Genomic DNA, 22,425 nt, shown 5'->3' on the forward strand with positions numbered 1-22,425 from the left:
CCATCTCCCTAGTGCAGCCATCTTCCCAGTGCAGCCATCTTCCCAGTGCAGCCATCTCCCCAGTGCAGCCATCTCCTCAGTACACCCATCTCCTCAGTGCACTCATCTCCTCAGTGCAGCCATCTCTCCAGTGCAGCCATCTCCTCAGTGCACCCATCTCCCTAGTGCACCCATCTCCCTAGTGCACCCATCTCCCCAGTGCACCCATCTCCTCAGTGCAGGATCTGCTCACTCTCCCCCCGCTGCTCATTCTCCCACCCCACCGCTCACTCTATCCCACCGGCCGCTCACTCTCCATCTGGCTCACCTGAGTAATGGCTTGGTCCGTTACCTGCTGCTACATGTCTCTCGTCTAGCCAGGCGCCGGTATCTGTTGTTCCTGTTTGTGTGAGCTTGCGGTCACGTGGTACTGCTCATTAAGGTCATGAATATGGGCGCCACGCCTATGAGAATGGAGTGGCGTCCATATTCATGATCTTAATGAGCGGTACCACGTGTGACCGCTCAACACAGGAAGAACAGATACCGGCGCAGCGCAGGACCATCGGAGCTGCAGCGCAGGCACCGCTGAAGGAGGTAAGTATGATGGGGGGAACGAGGGGGAGGGTCGACCCCGGCTTAAAAAAAACCCTTGCTCAGGTGCCCCCCCACAGAGTCCCGCCCTAGGCATGTGCCCACAAGTGCCTAATGACAAATACGGCCCTGCCTACTGTATTAACCCCTTATTGACAGAGCCAATTTGCAGCTTAATGACCAGGCCAATTTTTACAATTCTGACCACTGTCACTTTATGAGGTTATAACTCTGGAAAAAAACGGAAATATGGTGAAAAATTTTAAAATTTCACAATTTTCAAACTTTTAATTTTATGCCCTTAACCCCTTTACCCCCAAGGGTGGTTTGCACGTTCATGACCGGGCCAATTTTTACAATTCTGACCACTGTCCCTTTATGAGGTAATAACTCTGAAACGCTTCCATGGATCCCGGTGATTCTGACACCGTTTTCTCTTGACATATTGTACTTCATGTTAGTGGTAAAATTTAATTGATATAACTTGCGTTTATTTGTGAAAAAATGGATATTTGGCAAAAATTTTGAAGATTTCACAATTTTCCAACTTTGAACTTTTATGCCCTTGAATGACAGAGATGTGGCACACAAAAAACTTAATAAGTAACATTTCACATATGTTTACTTTACATCAGCACAATTTTGGAACCCAATTTATTTTTGTTAGGAAGTTATAAGGGATAAAAGCTGACCAGCGATTTCTCATTTTTGCAACAACATTTTATTTTTACGGACCACATCACATTTGAAGTCACTTTGAGGGGTCTATATGATAGAAAATACCCAAAAGTGACACCATTCTAAAAACTGCACCCCTCAAGGTGCTCAAAACCACATTCAAGGAGTTTATTAACCCTTCAGGTACTGCACAGGAATTTTTTGAATGTTTAAAAAAAAAATGAACACTTTTTTTCACAAAAAAATTACTTCAGGTCCAATTTTTTTTTTTTTACCAAGGGTAACAGGAGAATCTGGACTGCAAAAGCTATTGTACAATTTGTCCTGAGTACGCTGATACCTGATATGTGGGGGGAACCACTGTGTCAGCGCATGGCAAAGTTCAGAAATTGCAAAATTGGCTGGAATTCAGATCGGACGCCATGTCACATTTGGAGAGCCCCTGATGTGCCTTAACAGTGGAAACCCCCCAAGGAACTTATCTAGATATGTGGTGAGAACTTTAAACCCACAAGGGCTTCACAGAAGTTTATAACGTACAGCCGTACAATTAAAAAATCATATTTTTTCGACAAAAATGAGCTTTTCACCCCCAATTTTTATTTTCCCAAGGGTAACAGGACCTTAAAAGTTATAGTGCAATTTGTCCTGAGTACGCTGATACCCCACATGTGGGGGTAAACCACTATTTGGGCGCATGTCAGAGCTCGGAAGGGAAGCAGCGCCATTTGACTTTTTTGGCTGGAATTTTGATGCCATGCCACGTTTAGAAAGTCCCTGATGTGCCTAAACAGTGGAAACCCATCACAAATGACACCATTTTGAAAACTAGACCCCCCAAGGAACTTATCTAGATGTGTGGTGAGCACTTTGAACCCCCAAGGACTTCACAGAAGTTTATAATGACCGGGCGTGAAAATAAAAATATCATATTTTTTCCAAAAACATGATAAATTAGTCTCCAATTTTTTTATTTTCCCAAGGGTAACAGGAGAAATTGGACCCCAAAAGTTGTTGTCCAATTTGTCCTGAGTACGCTGATACCTCATATGTGGGAGAAAACTACTGTATGGGCACACGTAGGGGCTCGGAAGGGAAGTAGTGACGTTTTGGAATGCAGACTTTGATGGATTGGTCTGCGGGTGTCATGTGCGTTTGGAGAGCCCCTGATGTACCTAAACTATTGAAACTCCCCACAAGTGACCCCATTTTGGAAACTAGACCCCCCACGGAACTTATCTAGATGTGTGGGGAGCACTTTGAACCCCCAAGGGCTTCACAGAAGTTTATAACGCCTGGGCGTGAAAATAAAAAAATCATTATTTTCCACAGTGACGTTTTGGAATGCAGACTTTGATGGAATGGTCTGCATTCCAAAACGTCACTGTTTAGGTACATCAGGGGCTCTCCAAAAGCATCATGACACCCGCAGACCATTCCATCAAAGTCTGCATTCCAAAGCGTTACTACTTCCCTTCCGAGCCCCGACGTGTGCCCATACAGTAGTTTTCTCCCACATATGAGGTATCAGCGTACTCAGGACAAATTGGACAACAACTTTTGGGGTCCAATTTCTCCTGTTACCCTTGGGAAATTAAAAAAATGGGGACTAAAAGATGATGTTTGTTGAAAAAATACGATATTTTTATTTTCACACCCGGTCGTTATAAACTTCTGTGAAGCACTGGGGGGTTCAAAGTGCTCACCACACATCTAGATAAGTTCCTTAGGGGGTCTAGTTTCCAAATTGGGGTCACTTGTAGGGGGGTTTCCACTGTTTAGGTACATCAGGGGCTCTCCAAAAGCAACATGACACCCGCAGACCATTCCATCAAAGTCTGCATTCCAAAACGTTACTACTTCCCTTCCGAGCCCCGATGTGTGCCCATACAGTAGTTTTCTCCCACATATGAGGTATCAGCGTACTCAGGACAAATTGGTGAACAACTTTTGGGGTCCAATTTCTCCTGTTACCCTTGGGAAAATAAAAAAATGGGGACTAAAAGATGATGTTTGTTGAAAAAATACGATATTTTTATTTTCACGCCCGGTCGTTATAAACTTCTGTGAAGCACTGGGGGGTTCAAAGTGCTCACCACACATCTAGATAAGTTCCTTAGGGGGTCTAGTTTCCAAAATGGGGTCACTTGTGGGGGGTTTCCACTGTTTAGGTACATCAGGGGCTCTCCAAAAGCAACATGACACCCGCAGACCATTCCATCAAAGTCTGCATTCCAAAACGTCACTACTTCCCTTCCGAGCCCCGACGTGTGCCCATACAGTAGTTTTCTCCCACATATGAGTTATCAGCGTACTCAGGACAAATTGGACAACAACTTTTGGGGTTCAATTTCTCCTGTTACCCTTGGGAAAATGAAAAAATTGGTGACTAAAAGATCATGTTTGTGGAAAAAATATACGATTTTTTTATTTTCACGCCCGGGCGTTATAAACTTCTGTGTAGCACTGGGGGGTTCAAAGTGCTCACCACACATCTAGATAAGTTCCTTGGGGGGTCTAGTTTCCAAAATGGTGTCATTTGTGGGGGGTTTCTACTGTTTTGGTACATCAGGGGCTTTCCAAACGCGACATGGTGTCCGATCTCAATTCCAGCCAAAAACGTCAAATGGCGCTGCTTCCCTTCCGAGCTCTGCCATGCGCCCAAATAGTGGTTTACCCCCACATGTGGGGTATCAGCGCACTCAGGACAAATTGCACAATATCTTTTAGGGTCCTGTTACCCTTGGAAAAATAAGAATTGAGTGTGAAAAGATCATTTTTTTCACAAATAAACACAAGTTATTTGAATGAAATTTTACCACTAACATGAAGTACAATATGTCACAAGAAAACAGTGTCAGAATCACCGGGATCCATGGAAGCGTTCCAGAGTTATGACCTCATAAAGGGACAGTGGTCAGAATTGTAAAAATTGGCCCGGTCATGAACGTGCAAACCACCCTTGGGGGTGAAGGGGTTTATGGAAGGCTCCAGCTGCTAAAATGCTAATTCCAATGATACTATTATTACAGGAAAATTCATTTCTGCAATTTCCTGCAAAACATTATTACCTTATTTTTTTTTTACTTCTGATACGATTGCATGCATGTCGCTAAGTAGAATAAAGCACAAGTTATTAGGCTATTGTAGTGACTAACCATTATATCATCATATATCAATCACCTCTCTGGGAGGATTTGGGAGAATTTAGCCAGGATCCTCTTATTTTAGAATACTTTTCTAGGATTTCTTAGGGTAGGTATGTTCATATTTTTTTTTTAAGAAAACCTAACATACAAACAAAATTAACATATACCCTGCTATAAGTAAGTAAAAAGCAATAGTGCATATAAATAACATATGGTACTTAAACAAAAAAAAACATAAAAACTTTCCAAGAGTGCCAAGGTGTTACCCAGTTGAGACGGTCTTAACCTCTAGTATTTAGCATCAAGTCTACTTATACTCCAGTTCATTTCTTTCACTTCTTTTTTATATACAGTATATAGTAGAAATACAGGTGCTTCTCAAAAAATTAGAATATCAATAAAAAGTTAATTTATTTCAGTTCTTCAATACAAAAAATGAAACTCATATAGAGTCATTACAGACAGTGATCTGTTTCAAGTGTTTATTTTTGTTAATGTTGGCTTCAGCCAATGAAAACCCAAAAGTCATTATCTCGGTAAATTAGAATAATTAACCATAAACTCCTGCAAAGGCTCCCTAAGTGTTTAAAAAGGTCTCTTAGTCTGTTTCAGTAGGCTCCATTATCATGGGGAAAACTGCTGACTTGACAGACGTCCAGAAGGCAGTCACTGACACACTCCACAAAGAGGGTAAGCCACAAAAGGTCATTGCTAAAGAAGCTGGCTGTTCACAGAGTGCTGTATCCAAGCATATTAAGTTGAGTGGAAAGAAACGGTGTGGTAGAAAAAGGTGCACAAGCAACCGGGATAAATGCTGCCTTGAAAGGATTGTTAAGAAAAGGTGATTCACAAGGAGTGGACTGCTGCTGGAGTCATTGCTTCAAGAGCCACCACACACAGACGTATCCAGGACATGGGCTACAACTGTCGCATTCCTTCTGTCAAGACACTCATGACCAATAGACAATCCTAGAAGCGTCTTACCTGGCCAAGGAGAAAAAGAACTGGACTGTTGCTCAGTGGTCCAAGGTGTTGTTTTCAATCAAGCACAGTGATACTGTTGTTTTTAAACCAGGTATTGGTACTTTTGGCAGTCTGGACAGGTGCCAAGTCCTGCTGGAGAATGAAATTTCCATCTCCAAAAAAGACTGTCGGCAGAGGGAAGCATGAAGTGCTCTAAAATTTCCTGGTGTACGGCTGCGCTGACTTTGGTCTTGCTAAACACAGTGGACCTACATCAGCATATGACATGGCTCCCCAAACCATCACTGATTGTGGAAACTTCATACTAGACCTCAAGCAGCTTGGATTGTGGCCTCTCCACTCTTCCTCCAGACTCTGGGACCTTGATTTCCAAATGAAAGGCAAAATTTACTTTCATCTGAAAACAACACCTTGGACCACGGAGCAACAGTCCAGTTCTTTTTCTCCTTGGCCCAGGTAAGACGCTTCTGGCGTTGTCTATTGGTCATGAGTGGCTTGACAAACGGAATGCGACACTTGTACCTCATGTCCTGGATACATCTGTGTGTGGTGGCTCTTGAAGCAATGACTCCAGCAGCAGTCCACTCCTTGTGAATCTCCCCCAAATTTTTGAATGGCTTTTACTTAACAAAATTTTCTATACTGCGGTTATCCCGGTTGCTTGTGCACTGTTGTGAATTCCCTTGCTCGGACTTCTGAGCTGGAGCTCCCTCTGCTCCCTCTGGTGGTTACTGGGAGTAGTGGAGCTGGCCAGGTAGATGGAAGTTTTCCACCTGACGACGATAATTGGGAACCTGGGATTACTGGCTGGGAGCATATAATTGAGCAGGCTGCCCTTGGTGGTTGCTGGTGATTTCCTCCTTGTGCATTTGGAGTTCTTTTGTCTCCTGCCTGATCTGCATGGTTCAGTTAAGTGATTCTTTTGATAATCCTTTGCATCTAATCTGGTTGTGCCTTTTTTTTGCTTTCTGCTTTGTTGCTAGGGTTCAACGTACTCCCTGCTGGGGGCAACGCTGGACCCCGCTCATATGTTACAGCTTGTGTCAGTTTGTTCAGTCCCCTGTTATGTTAGTATCTTTTGCTTTGCTTCCAGTTCATACCAGAGTGCTGATCTAGAGGGGGTGAGGTCGTGTGGCCTCAAGGTTTGTGTATATCAGATGTGTTGGATTTTTTAGGGTTTTGTGCGTGATTGCAGACAGTATCTTTTCTGTCCTGTCCTTTCTAGACAGATTGGGCCCTACCGTTTGCTCAGTCTGTTCTCTGCCTGTGTTTGTGTCTCATCTTGTCTCACCGACAATATATATTTGGGGGCTGTCTATTCCATTGGGGATCTGCTCCGGGGCAGTTTAGATTTCACCTTTCTGGCTTTAGGCTTAGTTAGTTCTCCGGCTGTGCTGAGGCGTCTAGGGCATCATAGGAACGCTCCAGGGCTACTGCTAGTTGTGTTGATAGGATCAGGGGTCTGCAATCCGCTTAGTTAAGAACCTCATCCTCCTCGATGACCCATTCATATCAGTGCACCTTTTTCTACCACAGTTTTTCCATTAATATGCTTGGAAACAGCACTCTGTGAACAGCCACTTTCTTTAGCAATGACCTTTTGGAGTGTGGAGTCCTTGTGGAGTGTGTCAATGACTGCCTTCCGGACATCTGTCAAGTCAGCAGTCTTCCCCATAATTGTGGAAACTACTGAAACAGACTAAGGGATCTTTTTAAACACTTAGGAAGCCTTTACAGGTGTTTTTTGTTAATTATTCTAATTTAATGAGATAATGACGTTTGGGTTTTCATTGGCTGTAAGCCATAATCATCAACATTAACAGAAATAAACACGTGAAATAGATCACTCTGTTTGTAGTCAATGTGCCTGGTATCCAACTTAGGCTAGGGTCCCACATTTTTCAGGTGGACAAAAACAGTCCAATTATGCTATTCAAACTCTGATTATAATGTGATCCAATTTTCTTGAAGGTCGAGAGAAAAAAAAAGTTTCTTCACCTTCTCCATTATCTCAGTTCATGACAATCGGACCTCACTTGGATGTTTTCCACAGATCCATAGACTTGAATGGCAATTCTTTGAGGCAACTCATGCATATTGCAATTTGTTTTTCCGCAGACCACTAGGTTTGAGGAAAAAAACTGGACATGTGTACCTCCTTATAGAATAACATGAGTATAAGTGTTAGGGCACAGACACACTGGCAAATTTTTCGTCCGAGAATCGGATCGTAAAACTTGCCCTGGCCGGCACCTCTCCTGACCTGAGCATGACAGCGTGATGGATTACTATGCAGCTGTCAAGTTCAGGTCAGGAGAGGTGCCAGCCAGGGCAAGTTTTACAATCCGATTCTCAGACGAAAAATTCGCCAGTGTGTCTCTGCCCTTAACCGTCAAAACCACGGATAGCATTCATCTGAGCTGAACAGTTGTGTGCACCAGCCCTTAAACTGATCAGACATTGATAATCTATGAAAAAAAGAGGGGGGCACAGCAGCACTCTGTATGGACCAACTTATATTCACTCACAATACCTAACATTATTGCTGAACAAACTGTACTAAGAAATATATATATATATATATATATATATATATTTTTTAAAGTACTTACAACAAATGAAGGTTCTTAGCGCATAAATTGGCTAATTCATGTGTGCCCATCAGCACAGCAAGGTGACAATTCTCTGATGGGTCCTATCATCTTAAACACACCTCTCTTGGGCTAAAAGCCTACAGTTTAAATGAGCAATCATGGCTCTCTTGGGTTGTAAACCTACAAATTTACATGGTCTGGTAGGAACCAGTACTAATTTGAAACACCCTTGGACTGCTGGGAGGAGCGCACAGTCAGAAAGGAGACAGTCACAACCTCTAATGGCAAACTGCATAAAACATGAAAGCTGACCAGCACCGGGGTCGAACGCTGAGTTTCCGACGCTGCTCCCATTGTCTGTTACTCTCAGCAGCGCTGATGTCACGTCGAGAGAGTTGCAACCAATAACTGAGCGCTTCGGCTTTACCCAAATTGGCAGCTGAGCTCACTGATTGGCTGCCGAGATGACGTCAGTATTGCAGGCAATAACAAACAACTGGAGCAGCAGCAATGACTTAGTACTTGACCTGGGAAGGGTTAGTAATCCGGTTTGTTTTTAAAACAAACTGCAACCGGGGCCAGGGGTTTTCCGATTTGTTTATCCAAAAACAGTGCCTCCATCCCTGCGGCTGTGCCTGGTACTGCAGCTCAGTCGCCTTGACGTTCTAGCTCATCCACTTTATGTATTGCTTTTATGGACTGCACGTTGTTCTCCCTCTCCACAGTCATTCATTTTGAAAAAAAAAAAGATTATGGTTCTATAGTTATGATTATAGCTATGAGGCCCTCAGCTCGGTGTGTCGGCTTAGTGTGGCATGGAAAGCACGTTTCCAACAGAAGTCTTGCACATAATCCTTTATTACTACTCCTAGGTAAGTGATAGATGAGGAGCTAAATACATATATAAAAGAAGAAAAGTGCTAGTAAATGCCAGGTGTGATATATTCTGGTGGTCTTGGTCTTTTATGTCAGATTACATTGAAGTGGTGACAAATCGTCAGTAATACCAGCGAGGGTACTCAATTATTGTGCAGCCTTCTAATGTTGTGATGTCTTCTATCGGAACAAAAGCCTCGACTGGATGACAGTGAAATTCCACTTATGTGTGAAGAGCCGCGGTCCACCTTCTGTGACATATTTCTGCAATTTACTTAGAGAGCTCTACTGAACCTCTTTTATCAGTTATTCTGAAGCACCTCGCCTTCTCTTGAGATATTATGATGCAAAATCCAATTTATAGTCCAATGTCTGAAATACCAATATGTATTATTTATTTTCTGCAGTAAACTTGTTAGGAAACCTTTGTAAAAAAAAAATTGGAGGAAAATGAGGTCACCTGATCCATGGACATGCTTATAATATATTTTAGTCTTTTAGGACCTATTGTCTATATGTGCTGACTGTTTTATATCCTACTTTGCTCTAACAGGATTTATGATCCCTTTCCATATTTTACTGTCCATATTTATACACACAGTGGGAAAAATAAGTATTTGATACACTGCCGATTTTGCAAGTTTTCCCACCTACAAAGAATGGAGAGGTCTGTAATTTTTATCGTAGGTACACTTCAACTGTGAGAGACAGAATCTAAAAATAAATAAAAAAAAAAAACAAAAAAAACAGAAAATCACATTGTATTATTTTAAACATTTCATGCAATAAAATGCAATTTAATTAAGTATTTGATCCCCTCCCAACCAGCAGGAATTCTGGTTCTCAGAGACCTTTTAATTTTTCTTTAAGAAGCCTCCTCTGCACTCATTACTTCTATTAATTACACCTGTTTGAATTCGTTACCTGTATAAAAGACACCTGTCCACACACTCAATCACACTCCAACCTCTCCACCATGGCCAAGGCCAAAGAGCTGTCTAAGGACACCACGGACAAAATTAAAGACCTGCACAAGGCTGGGATGGGCTACAGGACAATAGGCAAGCAGCTTGGTGAGAAGACAACTGTTGGCACAATTATGAGAAAACGGAAGAAACCAGATGACTGTCAATCTTCCTCGGTTTGGGGCTCCATGCAAGATCTCGCCTAGTGGGGTAAGGATGATTCTAAGAAAGGTCAGAAATAGCCCAGAACTACACGGAAGGACCTGGGTCGATTACCTGAAGAGAGCTGGGACGACAGTCTCGAACATTACTGTTACTAACACACCACGCCGTCATGGATTTAAATCCTACATGGCACGCAAGGTGCGTCTGCTCACATTTATTTGCCATTGTACTTACCTGGCATACTGTTTATAACATTATACACTCAACTTCTCTTGCTGTTTTGTCGCCTTTTTGTTTGCTCACAGTACCTATTAGATTATGTTTTTTTATTATCTTGTATATCGCTTGTAACTACTAAATAGTTACTCAATATTGGCTGTAAATCTTGTGAATAGGCTCTATCATGCCAGCACATGTCCAGGCCCATTTGAAGTTTGCCAATTACCACATGGATGATCCAGAGGAGGCATGGGAGAAGAAGGTCATGTGATCAGATGAACCAAAATAGAACTTTCTGGTATCAACTCCACTCACCATATTTGGAGGGAAAAGGATGAGTACAACCCCAAGAACACGGTCCCAACAGTGAAGCATGGTGGGGGAAACATCATACTTTGGGGTGATTTTTTGCAAAAGGGACAGGACAACTGCACCATATTGAAGGGAGCATGGATGGGATCATGTATCAAAGATTTTGGCCAACAACCTCCTTCCCTCAGTAAGAGCATTGAAGATGGTTCGCAGTTATGTCTTCCAGCATGACAATGAACTGAAACACACAGCCAGGGCAACTAAGGAATGGCTCAGTAAGTATCATTTTAAGGTCCTAGAATGGCCTTGAAATGCCAGTCTCCAGACCTGAACCCAATAGAAAATCTCAGAAGGGAGCTAAAACTCAATGTTACACATCAACAGCTCTGAAACCTGAAATATCTGGAGAAGATCTGTATTCAAGAATGGGCCAAAATGCTGCTGCAGTGTGTGCAAACATGGTCAAGAACTACAGGAAACATCTGACCTCTGTAATTGCAAACAAAGGTTTCTGTACCAAATATTAAATTCTGTTTTGCTAATGTAACAAATAATTATTTAATGCAATAAAATGAAATTTACTGTATACAGTATACTCGTGTATAAGCTGAGATTTTCAGCCCATTTTTTTGGGCTGAAAGTCCCCCCTCGCGGCTTATACACAAGTCATATACTGGGGGGATCGGCGGGGGAGGGGGAGCGGGGGTGTCAGAGATCATACTCACCCTTCTCTACAGCCCCCCTGCTTGTTCCATGTTCTCGGTGCCCCCTGTTCTTCCTGCTTCAGCGGTCACGTGGTACCGCTCATTAAACTCATGAATATGCACATATACATGAGTTTAATGAGCGGTACCACGTGACCGCTGAAGCAGGAAGAGCAGCGCCGAGAACATGGAACAAGCAGGGGGGCTGCGCTGCAGAGACAAGCACCAGGACGGGGGTGAGTATCAACGGAGGGAGGCATATTCACCTGACCCTGCGCGTCGCCCTGCTGTCTTGTGTCCTCTGCAGTGACATTCAGGTCAGAGGGCGCGATCGCACCCTCTGCCTGCACAGTCACTGCAGAGCCCGCAACGCTGATGAGCAGGGGGCAGCAACTGAGGTGAGTATAGTTTTTTTTTTTTTTTGGTAACGGAGGCAGTGGCAGCATGATGGGGCCACACACTGCAGCAAAACGGGCCACTCACTGTGCAGCATAACTGGGCCACTCACTGTGCAGCATAACTGGGGCCACTCACTGTGCAGTATTATCTGGGACCACACACTGTGCAGCATTATCTGGGGCCACTCACTGTGTATCATCTGGGGCCACTCATTGTGCAGCATTATGTGGGGCCACTCACTGTGCAGTATTATCTGGGGCCACACACTGTGCAGCAAAACTGGGGCCACACACTGTGCAGCATTATCTGGGGCCACTCACTGTGCAGCATTATCTGGGGCCACTCACTGTGCAGCATTATCTGGGGCCACTCACTGTGCAGCATTATCTGGGGCCACTCACTGTGCAGCATTATCTGGGGCCACTCACTATGCAGCATAACTGGGGCAACTCACTGTGCAGCATTATCTGGGCCACTCACTGTGGATCAAAACTCTGGCCACTCACTGTGCAGCATTATCTGGGGCCACTTACTGTGCAGCATAACTGGGGCCACTCACTGTGCAGCATTATCTGGGGCCACTCACTGTGCAGCATAACTGGGGCCACTCACTGTGCAGCATTATCTGGGGCCACTCACTGTGAAGCATTATCTGGGGCCACATACTGTGTAGCATTATCTGGGGCCACTCTCTGCAGCATTATCTGGGGCCACTCACTGTGCAACCCTAGGCTCATACGCAAGTCAATACGTTTTCCCAGTTTTTTGTGACAAAATTAGGGGGGTCGGCTTATACACGAGTGTATACGGTCATTATTTTAAAATCTTACAATGTGATTTTTTTTTTTCATTTTTAGATTCGGTCTCTCACAGTTGAAGTGTACCTACGATAAGAATTACAAATCTCTCCATTCTTTGTAGGTGGGAAAACTTGCAAAATCGTCAGTATATAAAATACGGTACTTATTTTCTCCACTATATAAGGAGAAAAAATGTGAGGAAAATGAAGAATCTTCCAGCTCCCACGATCCAAATAAAATCATGTATGACTTTATTGAAAAACTGACAAAAAATATGAACAAGACAAAGTGTAGATATGCAACGCTTTTCAGATCAATTACGGCTAACGTAATTGTCATATTTATACAGTTTCCTCTTCAGAAAACTACATACAGTGGTGTGAAAAAGTGTTTGCCCCTTCCACATTTCCTATTATTTGGAATGTTTGTCACACTTAAATGTTTCAAATGTTTCAGTGTCATACTGAATAATAACAATAACAACTCAGATGTGTGAAGCCGGCCTTACACAAGAGGTAGCTTTCAGAAAAGGGCTTGTACAGCCAGCAGCTCTTTCTTTCACATATGTTGCCTGCAAATATATCACTTTACATTTATGGTAGAAAATAGCACAAATTTAATTGGTGTTGGAGCGCCCTGCGGGGACTGGGGGTACTCGGTACCGGGCCCGTTGACTTCCATTGGGGACGGTGTCACGGCGGCGGCGACCCGGTCCGTGGCCCAGAGGCGTCCAGTAATAAAAATAGGGGAAGTTGTGTGGTATTTATGTAGTAAAAATAAAGATAATGTTTATAGATGGTGAAATACGTGACGCCACCTGTGGTATTCTAGTCAGAGGTGACCAGCACTGCAGTGTTGCTTCTCTGGGATGGATGTTGGGTGCAGCTATGATGGTGTAGCCCTCCACAGGTAGGGCTGTAGTCCCAGGGCAAAGATGTTAAATAAATAGTAAAAATGGCTGTAAACATTGGGGTGCAGATAAATGAGAGAAAGACAGAGAGGTGCAGTTTCTTTACCTTTTACTGGTAATAGGTTGCAGTCCGGAGTACCACATACAGGTGATGGAATGAGTCCGGCTAGCCTGGAGGCATTCAGGGGACCCACCTTGCCAGGTGGGGACTTAGGACCTTCCTTTCTGCGCTTTGTGTGTGAGTCTCCGCTGTATATAACTATGCTGCGACCCTCTATTCGTGATGGTTTCACTAACCTGTACGGCTGTCAGCGTGAGCCTATTTCATGGGTACCGTTCTCTTTCACCGTCGGCCCCGGGCTCCTTATCCGCTGCCGTGCCCTCAGGTGATTAATGTGCACAGGAATTTACAATCCCCTGTACTTTCAGATTCAGCTATCAGGGCGTACAGTTCCTGTCAGCCTAGGACTCTGATGTCCCTTTTCTCTTTATTAGCGCTTCACTCAGGGGTCTGCTATATGCAGTATTTCAGCTTCCCTAGAGTCTCTTAGTCTCTGCTCTTGTCCTTTCCCTCTTCACAGATCAGCTGCCTGTCTTGAACTGACAGGATCTTCCAGAAAGATCCTTTTACCTCACGTCCTCACTTTTAACTGTCATCATTTTTCCTCACAGCTCACAGCTGCTTCGTTTCCATGACAACCCCTCAGCTGACTTCTAGCTGACTCACCAACCCCCTCTGCTGGCCAGAATTTATAAGGCATCTCCCTTTTCTAACCTGCAGCAGGAAATTGTGATTTAATCTATTACCTGGCATGGGGGTCCCTCTTCTGCCTCCAAGCATGCCTTCACCTCTTAGAGGGAGGCGATGTCACTGTGACAACCGGACTCAGGGGTGTCACAGTGGCGCTTTGCAGTTTTTCATCCATGCCTCATATGCAAGTGACGTAGTCACAGTGATGTCCATGTTGAGGCTGCAGGTATATATACAAGTTTTGATCTGTTTTATTTAGTCATATTAAAGCTAGAGTATGTTTGTAAAAAATCTTGTTGGTGTCCAGTGAGTCCACTGGTCTGCCACAGATGGGCAGATCTTTTGCCGCGTTATAGTAACACCGCTGCATCATCTGATCCCACCCTTACCACCATTAAAATGCATGCTCAGCCCAAATGGTGGCCACATTTGTGCAGACAAGGATGTTCAAGCCATTGTAGCATAAATCCCCGTTTACGTTACACAATGTGCTGACAGTTCAGTCCGTTATGGATGAAGAATTAAATTACAAAGCTTCTCCTACACTTTGCAATGTTAAACACAGACAGCACACGGATGACATCCATGTGCTGTACCAGTTTTTACACGGACCCAGAGATTTGTACTGGCCCTTAACATAATACAGCAAAAGAGAGCTGACAGCACATCAGAAGTATTATGGATGCAAGCTCCAAGTTCACGAACCCAAGTGAACACAAATGTCCAATAAAAAGAAGAAGAGCAGCATCCCATCCAGGTGAAAAATCGTGTCAAAGATTTATTCTGCCAGTGAAAAAATACGTTTCGGCCATATTGTGGCCGATTTTTCACCTGGATGGGATGCTGCTCTCCTTTTTATTGTACTGGCCCTTGTCATCCAAGCTGCCAGAAAAAAAATGGATGTGTCTCTGAGTTTCACATGGACACACAGTAAAAACATGGACATGTGCATAACATCATAGGTTATAATGGGCAACTGGTATCCATGAAAAAAACAGCTGCCACATGTACCGGAAACACAGACTGATAAAGGTGGCCTAAGGCCGGGATCACACTACCTTGTGTGAAGTGAGAAACTTGCACGAGTCTCTTGCATCAACATCCGGCACTGCCGCTGGCTCTCAGGACTGGAGCTGCGGCTGCATGTATTTCTATGCAGCCGCAGCTCCGGTCCTGAGAGCCGGCGGTAGCGCTGGGTGTTGATGCGAGAGAATTGTGCGAGTTTCTCGCATCACACACGGTAGTGTGATCCCGGCCTAAGACTGGAGCTACATGGAGACTTTTTGCACTTTGACTTTTCAAGCTTTATTACTCTAAAGTTACAGTCAAGAGGATGAAAAACGTGTATGCACTCTTCTTGGTTAGCTGTTAAAACTGAAAAGTTGCAGTAAAAGAACTCTTCATGTAGCCCCAGCCTTATGTTATGATCTCTTGCATCACTTTGGCCCCGGTTCATTAAAGCTTTTTGCCAGTTTTTTAGCATGAAGCTGCTTGAACTGTCATAAAAGTTTTGCACTTTTGGCTTTTTTATACCTGTGCCAGCCACAAACTATCGCCTTTTTGAATAGTGTGTGTAGTTTAGCCGACAGAAGACGAGGCCGAGTTTAGATAACAAATTCATCATCATTTATTAAAAAAAATAGTGGTGTAAATTATAACATAAATGTATTCTGTAGAGTGTTTGGAGTGCATGTAATGGGTTGGCTCATTGTAGCTAAAGATATGCCAAATTTATTAAAAGGTGCACACTAAATAATGAATTTGGTGCAAAACACCAGTCTTGATGAATTAGGGGTTTTACCTGGACACAAATTTGAGTTTGGGGGATGTTTGGGAGAAGACAGGGGGGAGGCGGCTGATGTTATATCTTAAATGTGGACAGGTAACATCTAGAGTCCCCTCTGTGTCACTGACATTTTGGTGACATAAGTTTAGTTTATTCAAGAGAGTTATAGGAAATGACTGCAAAAATGTTTGTGCAACTTGTCTGCGACTTAATGTCATGCATGTAGCTATTACAGAGCTGTGAATTTTTTGAGCAAAAAAGACAAATTGCCAAGAAGTTGAATGCAAATAGCAGTTGCTTGTGACTTCAAAGAAGTCTATGGAAAGTGAGTCACGTGCGACCAAAAACACACAAAAACATTTGGAAGCTTGTTGAGGTGTAGCTCCTCACTATATGTAATTTTGACACCATTGCGATTTGCAGTTCTTCTTAAAGAAACACTATAGGAAAGAATGAACACTAGGCTATGCCTACTGCACTCTGTGAATCTGCTTGATATGTTAAAGGGGTTGTCCACTGTTAGGACAACCCCTTCTCGATCTGAATGTTTGCCCCCGTTAAAATAAAAACACCCATACTGACCTCCTGTGCCAGTGCCATTCCAGCGGTGTTGGCACTAGCTTTCAAAGGGTTCATGTGAGCCAGACGTCCAATCAGTGCTGGCGTCACTCTCTCTGCCTTCGGACATATAAGTAACCAAGAGGAAGTAGGTGACCAGCCACAGCTCTGACTTCCTGTCTATTTTATATACAGCTGAAGGCGGGACCGTGACGCCAGTGCTGATTGGGTACACAGTCCATGTGACGTAACAACTGCATGTGAGCACTGGGAACACTAGTGCCGACACCGCTGGAGTGGCATTGGCACAGGAGGGGAGTATAAGTATTTTTATATTAACGGAGGCAAACATTCAGATCGCAAAGGGGTTGTCTTAGTAGTGGACAAGCCCCTTAAGGTTTTCTGACCTTGCACTTGGCATAACACAGTGTATCAGGTTTTTTATGATCTTTATAAGAGGCATGTTTCACAGGGTAATTATGCAGAGCAGCCTAATGATAAGCCCAAAGAGAATCCCGTAGAAACGCCTCCTTAGAAAAGACCTTAAAATGAACAATAAGAAAAAAAAGCCCATATCACTATAAAATGATTACTTAGGGGAGCAGCGGGCATAAAATAAAACCAAAAACTATCTCATTTTGACCTGGTAGCAGATCCTATTTAAAGTACCAAATAACTATGCGGTCAATGACTTTGTGGGACAATACTCCTTTGGAGCAAAGTAATCAAGTGTAATACACAAATAATCCATGTTCTTCATTGTCTTCCAGGAAATATGAAGATGAGTTAGATATGGATAAGGTGACGGCTGCCATGGTTCTGACCAGTCTTTCTACTAGCCCTTTGGTTCGCAGTCCACCCATTCGATTTACTGGTAAAGTGGCCAATTATTTGCATTAAATATAATTACTAGTTAGAAAGTCAGTAATTACTATACAGTACGTGCAATAAGCCATTGTTCCGATAGTCATGATTTAAAAATATTTAAATTATTTAGTTGATATGGCTTTTATACAGACTTACATCTCACTGTGGTTGTAATCTATGAGCCAACCCTCATTCATATGTTCATTTTACTATTGAGTAAATGGGGTGTCCAGCTTACTTTGACAACCACTGATTGGCAAAATGATGCCCCACATCTCCCAGTCTACCCCCAATGCACAATATTGTAGATTGAAGGAGCTTTACTCTAGCAGAGGTTGAGCTTGCATCGGGCCTCTCCATTCAAAGTCTATTGCAAAGGCGGAATCAAGAAACACAGCACTTTGTTAGTGCCATAACCTTTGAATAGAGAAAAAAGAGGCATTCAAAATCCTTCTATTTGCAATTCTACAAATAAGGGTTACCAGAGTCTGACAATTTGTGGAAGTCTCAGTGGACTCTCAACAACTTGCAATTATCACCTTTCCAACGAATAAGTGATAAACACGTCTAACGAGAATACCCCTTGAAGGAGAATAAAAAAAATACTCAAGCATCAGACTATACACAAGGGCCCAACTCATGAGGACCAGCGTTATTCATGCCTATCTTGATGATGGAGTCATACGCTTCTGATCCATAAGGAAGTGGATGCCTCTTCAAGAATCTGGAGCATCTGACGAGTGTCGTGTGACTGAAATGAGATTTCTGGTGTAAGAAATGCCACAGCTCATCATGAATTAGAGGAATTGTGGGGTCATGTCCCTTTCATGCCCCCTCATGACCCAGCTAAGCCCATTGTGGCAGAAGTTTGAGAAACGGGCATGAAAACGGCAAAAGTTGCAAAATGTTGGCACAACGTCGAGTTGTGCCTAACCTTTGTGACTTGTCAAATCTTTTAAGCTGGAATTCTGGCATGAAAGCTTTGATGAATTGGGTCAAAAGTTTGTCATTTGTAAATATTAAGATACACAAGTTTTCACTGGAAATGTATACACATAATGCTACGAGACAGACTCCTGACTGAAGAATTACTTTATTTTTTAACCTCAGGAGCAGTGGCATACTGCCAATAGTAGCAGATCACACAGCTACTTTGAGTTGGGTGGGACGAGTGCCCATTGGTGCTGCCCCCTGCCCTTCATCTACCTACATCTCCCAACATCTGTAACATATGTACGGCACAAGTTGTGAGTAGCTCTATCAAGTGGGCTCACACGCTGAGCCTGCTCCATACCCCATAGCCGACTGGTATAAAACACAGTAGACACTCGCTGGTGACTGCTGCAATTGGAGCTCTCTCTGATTGCAGTAGTTTAACCCCTTTAGTTGCTGTGGTGAACAATGCCTGTCATTTACATGATTGGACACCTCCATTGTGTCCCAGAGACCTGATCGCAGGTTCCCAGTGGGTTCTCATCATGGCTATGCGGGGCCCATGGACTACCAAATTTGGACCTTCGTCATGGGGCCACAGGATTTTTATGTAAGCCCCTACTTAGCAGCAACAAAAATTGGTAGAAATGCTACAAAAATTGGTAGAAGTTATGTGCTTGTCCTTTGTGTTTATCCTTTCTTAAATGTTTTTAGGTATAGCTAGATTGCAAGTGACATGGTTACAGAATGAGAAACAGATGAACGGAGGGCACCGCTGAAATGAAAAGCTAAGGGGTTCACCAATGATATACTAAAAAACACACTCGGAACGAAGAGAAAGAAAGCAGTATACCTAGATTTGGGAACTCCACTATGTATGAAAAGATTAAATTTTATTTACTGCTTCATTAAAGACACATATACAACACAGCAAGACATTAAAAACATTTTAAAAATGCAAATAAATGCAATCATGTCAAAATCATAGAATAATGGGGGTGTGGCCTGAGCTCAGCTGGATGGTGGACGTGTGAGCTCAGAGCTCCTGCGCGACCAGTCAGACAAGCAACAAAAAAATATAGGAAAAAAGGAAGAACAAGGATTAAATTAATCCCTGAAGTTGTTCACAACCTTTCTGGAATCGTTTGATATCATTTTATAAAGTGTGGGACTTGTTTTTCACCTGCTACAGCTGACTGAAATAAGCGGTGAGTGAAGCCGGGATATTGGCGGAAGAGTCCGGGAGTCCCCCCTCGGTGAGGTATCACTGGCCTTTCTGGGTTAGTCAGAACCTGTGGAGGAAATAAAAGGACTGCCACCATTTTACCTGTGAGACCGGGGAGCCCAAGGAGTTAAGCGGTGTCGCAGTGAGTGAAGCTGCGGTATTGGCGGGAAACTGGTCGCAGAAGTCTGGGAGTCCCTCCTTAGTGAAGCTTCAGTGACTGTTCCAGAGGAGTCAGGAGCTGTGGAGTCTGCCGCCGCTGCATCTGAGACTGAGGAGACCGAGAAGTCCAGCATCGCTATGAGATAAGTGGAGCCGGCGCCGCCATTAAAAGAGCAGGAAAGTGAGGCGCCGTTGTGAAGAAAAAAAGGCGGGAAAATCACCGGGCTGAGGTAAACAGGAAGCGGAGGACAGGAGAAGCAGCAACAGAGCTGGAGGAGGAAGACATATGATAGAACAAAAGCAGGAAGAAGAAAGAAGAGTCAGAAAGGAGCGAGAGAGAAAAAGCAGATAATAAAGCTGTGAGTCCTGGAAGAAACAGAGGAAAGCAGGAAGATACCGGAGCTGCTACAAGAAGAAGCGGAGACTCTGGGAAAGGCTGCAAGACGTCTGGTACACATCGCAGCAAGGAGGAAAGGCATAAGTAGCTATATTAAACCTAAATAATAGCCCTGCTGTTGGATGCAAAAGAGTTAAAAAACTCTGCGCTGCAGGAGATATGTATTAAATTTTGTGGCTACATTGTGGGGTGGAGGTTCCTGTCAGCAGAGAGAGGCCTAGTGAATCCTGCATAAAAGTGGTGGTAAGCACATAAAGAGGAGTGGGGAGGTCATTGGAACATAAACGGTGCCTGGAGACAGTGCATCTTAACAATGCAAGCCACAACTGGTGTCAGGGGTGTGCAGACTTACTCTACAGGGGGAGAGGAATCCCTTAGGAGGCACCATACAAATAAACTGGTGCATTATACTGTCGCGGCCTCCTTGCACATTTCTGGGGGACTGAAACTCCAACTAATATCCTCACAATCTATTGTGAAGGGAAGAATCCAGCCTGCCAGCTCCTAGTTCATCGATATCACTTGTGGGACACATATTGACTGGTATATATTATATATTGCTCAGTTATTTATAACAGTTCTCATTAATAGTTTATAAGTCTATTTTTGGCTCTTTAAATGGCATCACTTGCTTTATATGCCTTTATATACTGCTTATAATAATACACAGGATTAGAGTGCTGGAAATCTGTTGTGCAAAGCCAGGTGTCGAATGGAGTGAAATAGGGGGTGTAGATTTATAATAATACCCTGCTATAAACACTAGTGTGGAGGCTGGTTGTTGCATAGAGGATTCTTAACTTATATTCACAATACTAAGTGGAGTGACTCTGCCTATAAGTTTTGACTCCCAACACAAAGATTGGCATTGCCTTTCTGTTTTACCCACCACTACACAGAGACCTCATTAACAATTTATATTTGAAAGTTATATTGAATTTCCTGCCATAACACCACCAGCGCTTGACAGAATGGTGACTGGGGGCTTGAAATTTAAAGGACAAACTAACAGAACACAAAGGACATGGAATACTGGGAAAAAAAAAGTTATCTGGTGACCCATCTAATCTGCTTAGCCCAGCTAAATCTAGATCGCCTATTAAACGACATGAGGGACATGAGAGCCCCTCATCGAACACCTCAAATGCCTGTCATGGTAAAGGGTCACAAGGGAAATCGACACACAGAGATTTACTCCCTGACTTCCAGAGTAATACACAAAAATCTACTATAAAAAAGAGGGTACAAATATCGAGACAGGCAACAAAAGAGGATGGTATGGATATGACACATTCTAGCAAAAGGAAAAGCTTAGGAAAGGGGGCTCAGGGGATGGGGGCTACAACCTTGGATTCTGACAGTACCTCAGAGGAATCTGATTAATGGTAGCCCGACTAAACCCCTTCCAAAAAAGGGTTGCCCAGGATCCTTCCACCAAACTATCCCCTCGCTTGATATGGTCAATTATGTGGCTTTTTTGGCCTCAAATAAACAAGTCTCGGAGGGAATCCTGGCCAACTTTTGCAAATCCTTAAAAGACTCCATTACAATGGGTTTTGAGTCACAGAGAAGCTTCATGCAGGAGGTCTGTGATAAGTTTACAAATAGATTTGAGATCAATGAGGAGAGAATTGGGAAAGTGGAAACAAAAACAGAGTCACTCTTACAACAAACCTTAGATCTGAGGGAGGAAATCACATCTCTGAAATCCAGACTCACAGATCTAGAAGATAGGAGTCGACGCAATAACCTGAAAATCAGAGGAATACCAGAGACAGTCCTGCAAGACGATCTCTCTAATTACACAAAGGCCCTGTTCAAAAAGGCAGTCCCCTCTTTATCAGATTTACAGCTGACAATTGATAGAGTCCATAGGTTGCCACGCCCACGGGGTATACCGCCAGATAAACCGAGGGACACTATCTTGCGTTTGCTCTTCTTTGAAACCAAAGACATGGTTCTGAGATTTATAAGAGCGCATGGAGTCTTCCCGGCTCCTTATGAGCACATAAAAATTTTTTCCGACTTCTCCAGGAATACAATGGAGGCAAGGAAAGTATTTCGGGAAGTTACTACTAAGCTAAGGGACTTGGAGATATCATATAGATGGGGGTTTCTGACCAAACTCATTGTTTGGTACAAGGGTAAGAATATCCCACTACTAAATATAGATGAAGGTCGGGATTTCATTGCCTTCCTTCACAAAGACCTTAGGGATAAGGGTTGAATGTACATATTAATAATTCTGGTTCCTTTCTTAGAGTTACTGGTTCTAACGTATTGTAATATTCCAGCATATTTTTATAGACCTTGGCTGGTCATGTAGGACCTTTGCCGCATTTTTTTTACCCCCGAACTAAGAAGAGAAACCACAAGTGTTGGTTTCCTTCAAGAGAACTCCATTTATTTGTATTCATTTTT

General features: G+C 43.3%; 1 protein-coding gene across 1 annotated transcript in view; it reads left to right on the plus strand.

Annotated features, from left to right (window-relative positions):
- Nucleotides 1-22,425, plus strand: part of ZNF704 (zinc finger protein 704) — a 131,362-nt gene that overhangs the window by 47,642 nt on the left and 61,295 nt on the right. The window contains exon 3 of the mRNA XM_073550602.1: nucleotides 17,194-17,297. Coding sequence (XP_073406703.1) covers nucleotides 17,194-17,297 — 104 coding nt within the window. The remainder of the gene's footprint in view (nucleotides 1-17,193; nucleotides 17,298-22,425) is intronic.

This window comes from Dendrobates tinctorius, unplaced genomic scaffold, assembly GCF_039654945.1.
Source record: "Dendrobates tinctorius isolate UK_male_01 unplaced genomic scaffold, ASM3965494v1 ptg000165l, whole genome shotgun sequence".
In the NCBI taxonomy this organism is placed as follows: Eukaryota; Metazoa; Chordata; class Amphibia; order Anura; family Dendrobatidae; genus Dendrobates; species Dendrobates tinctorius.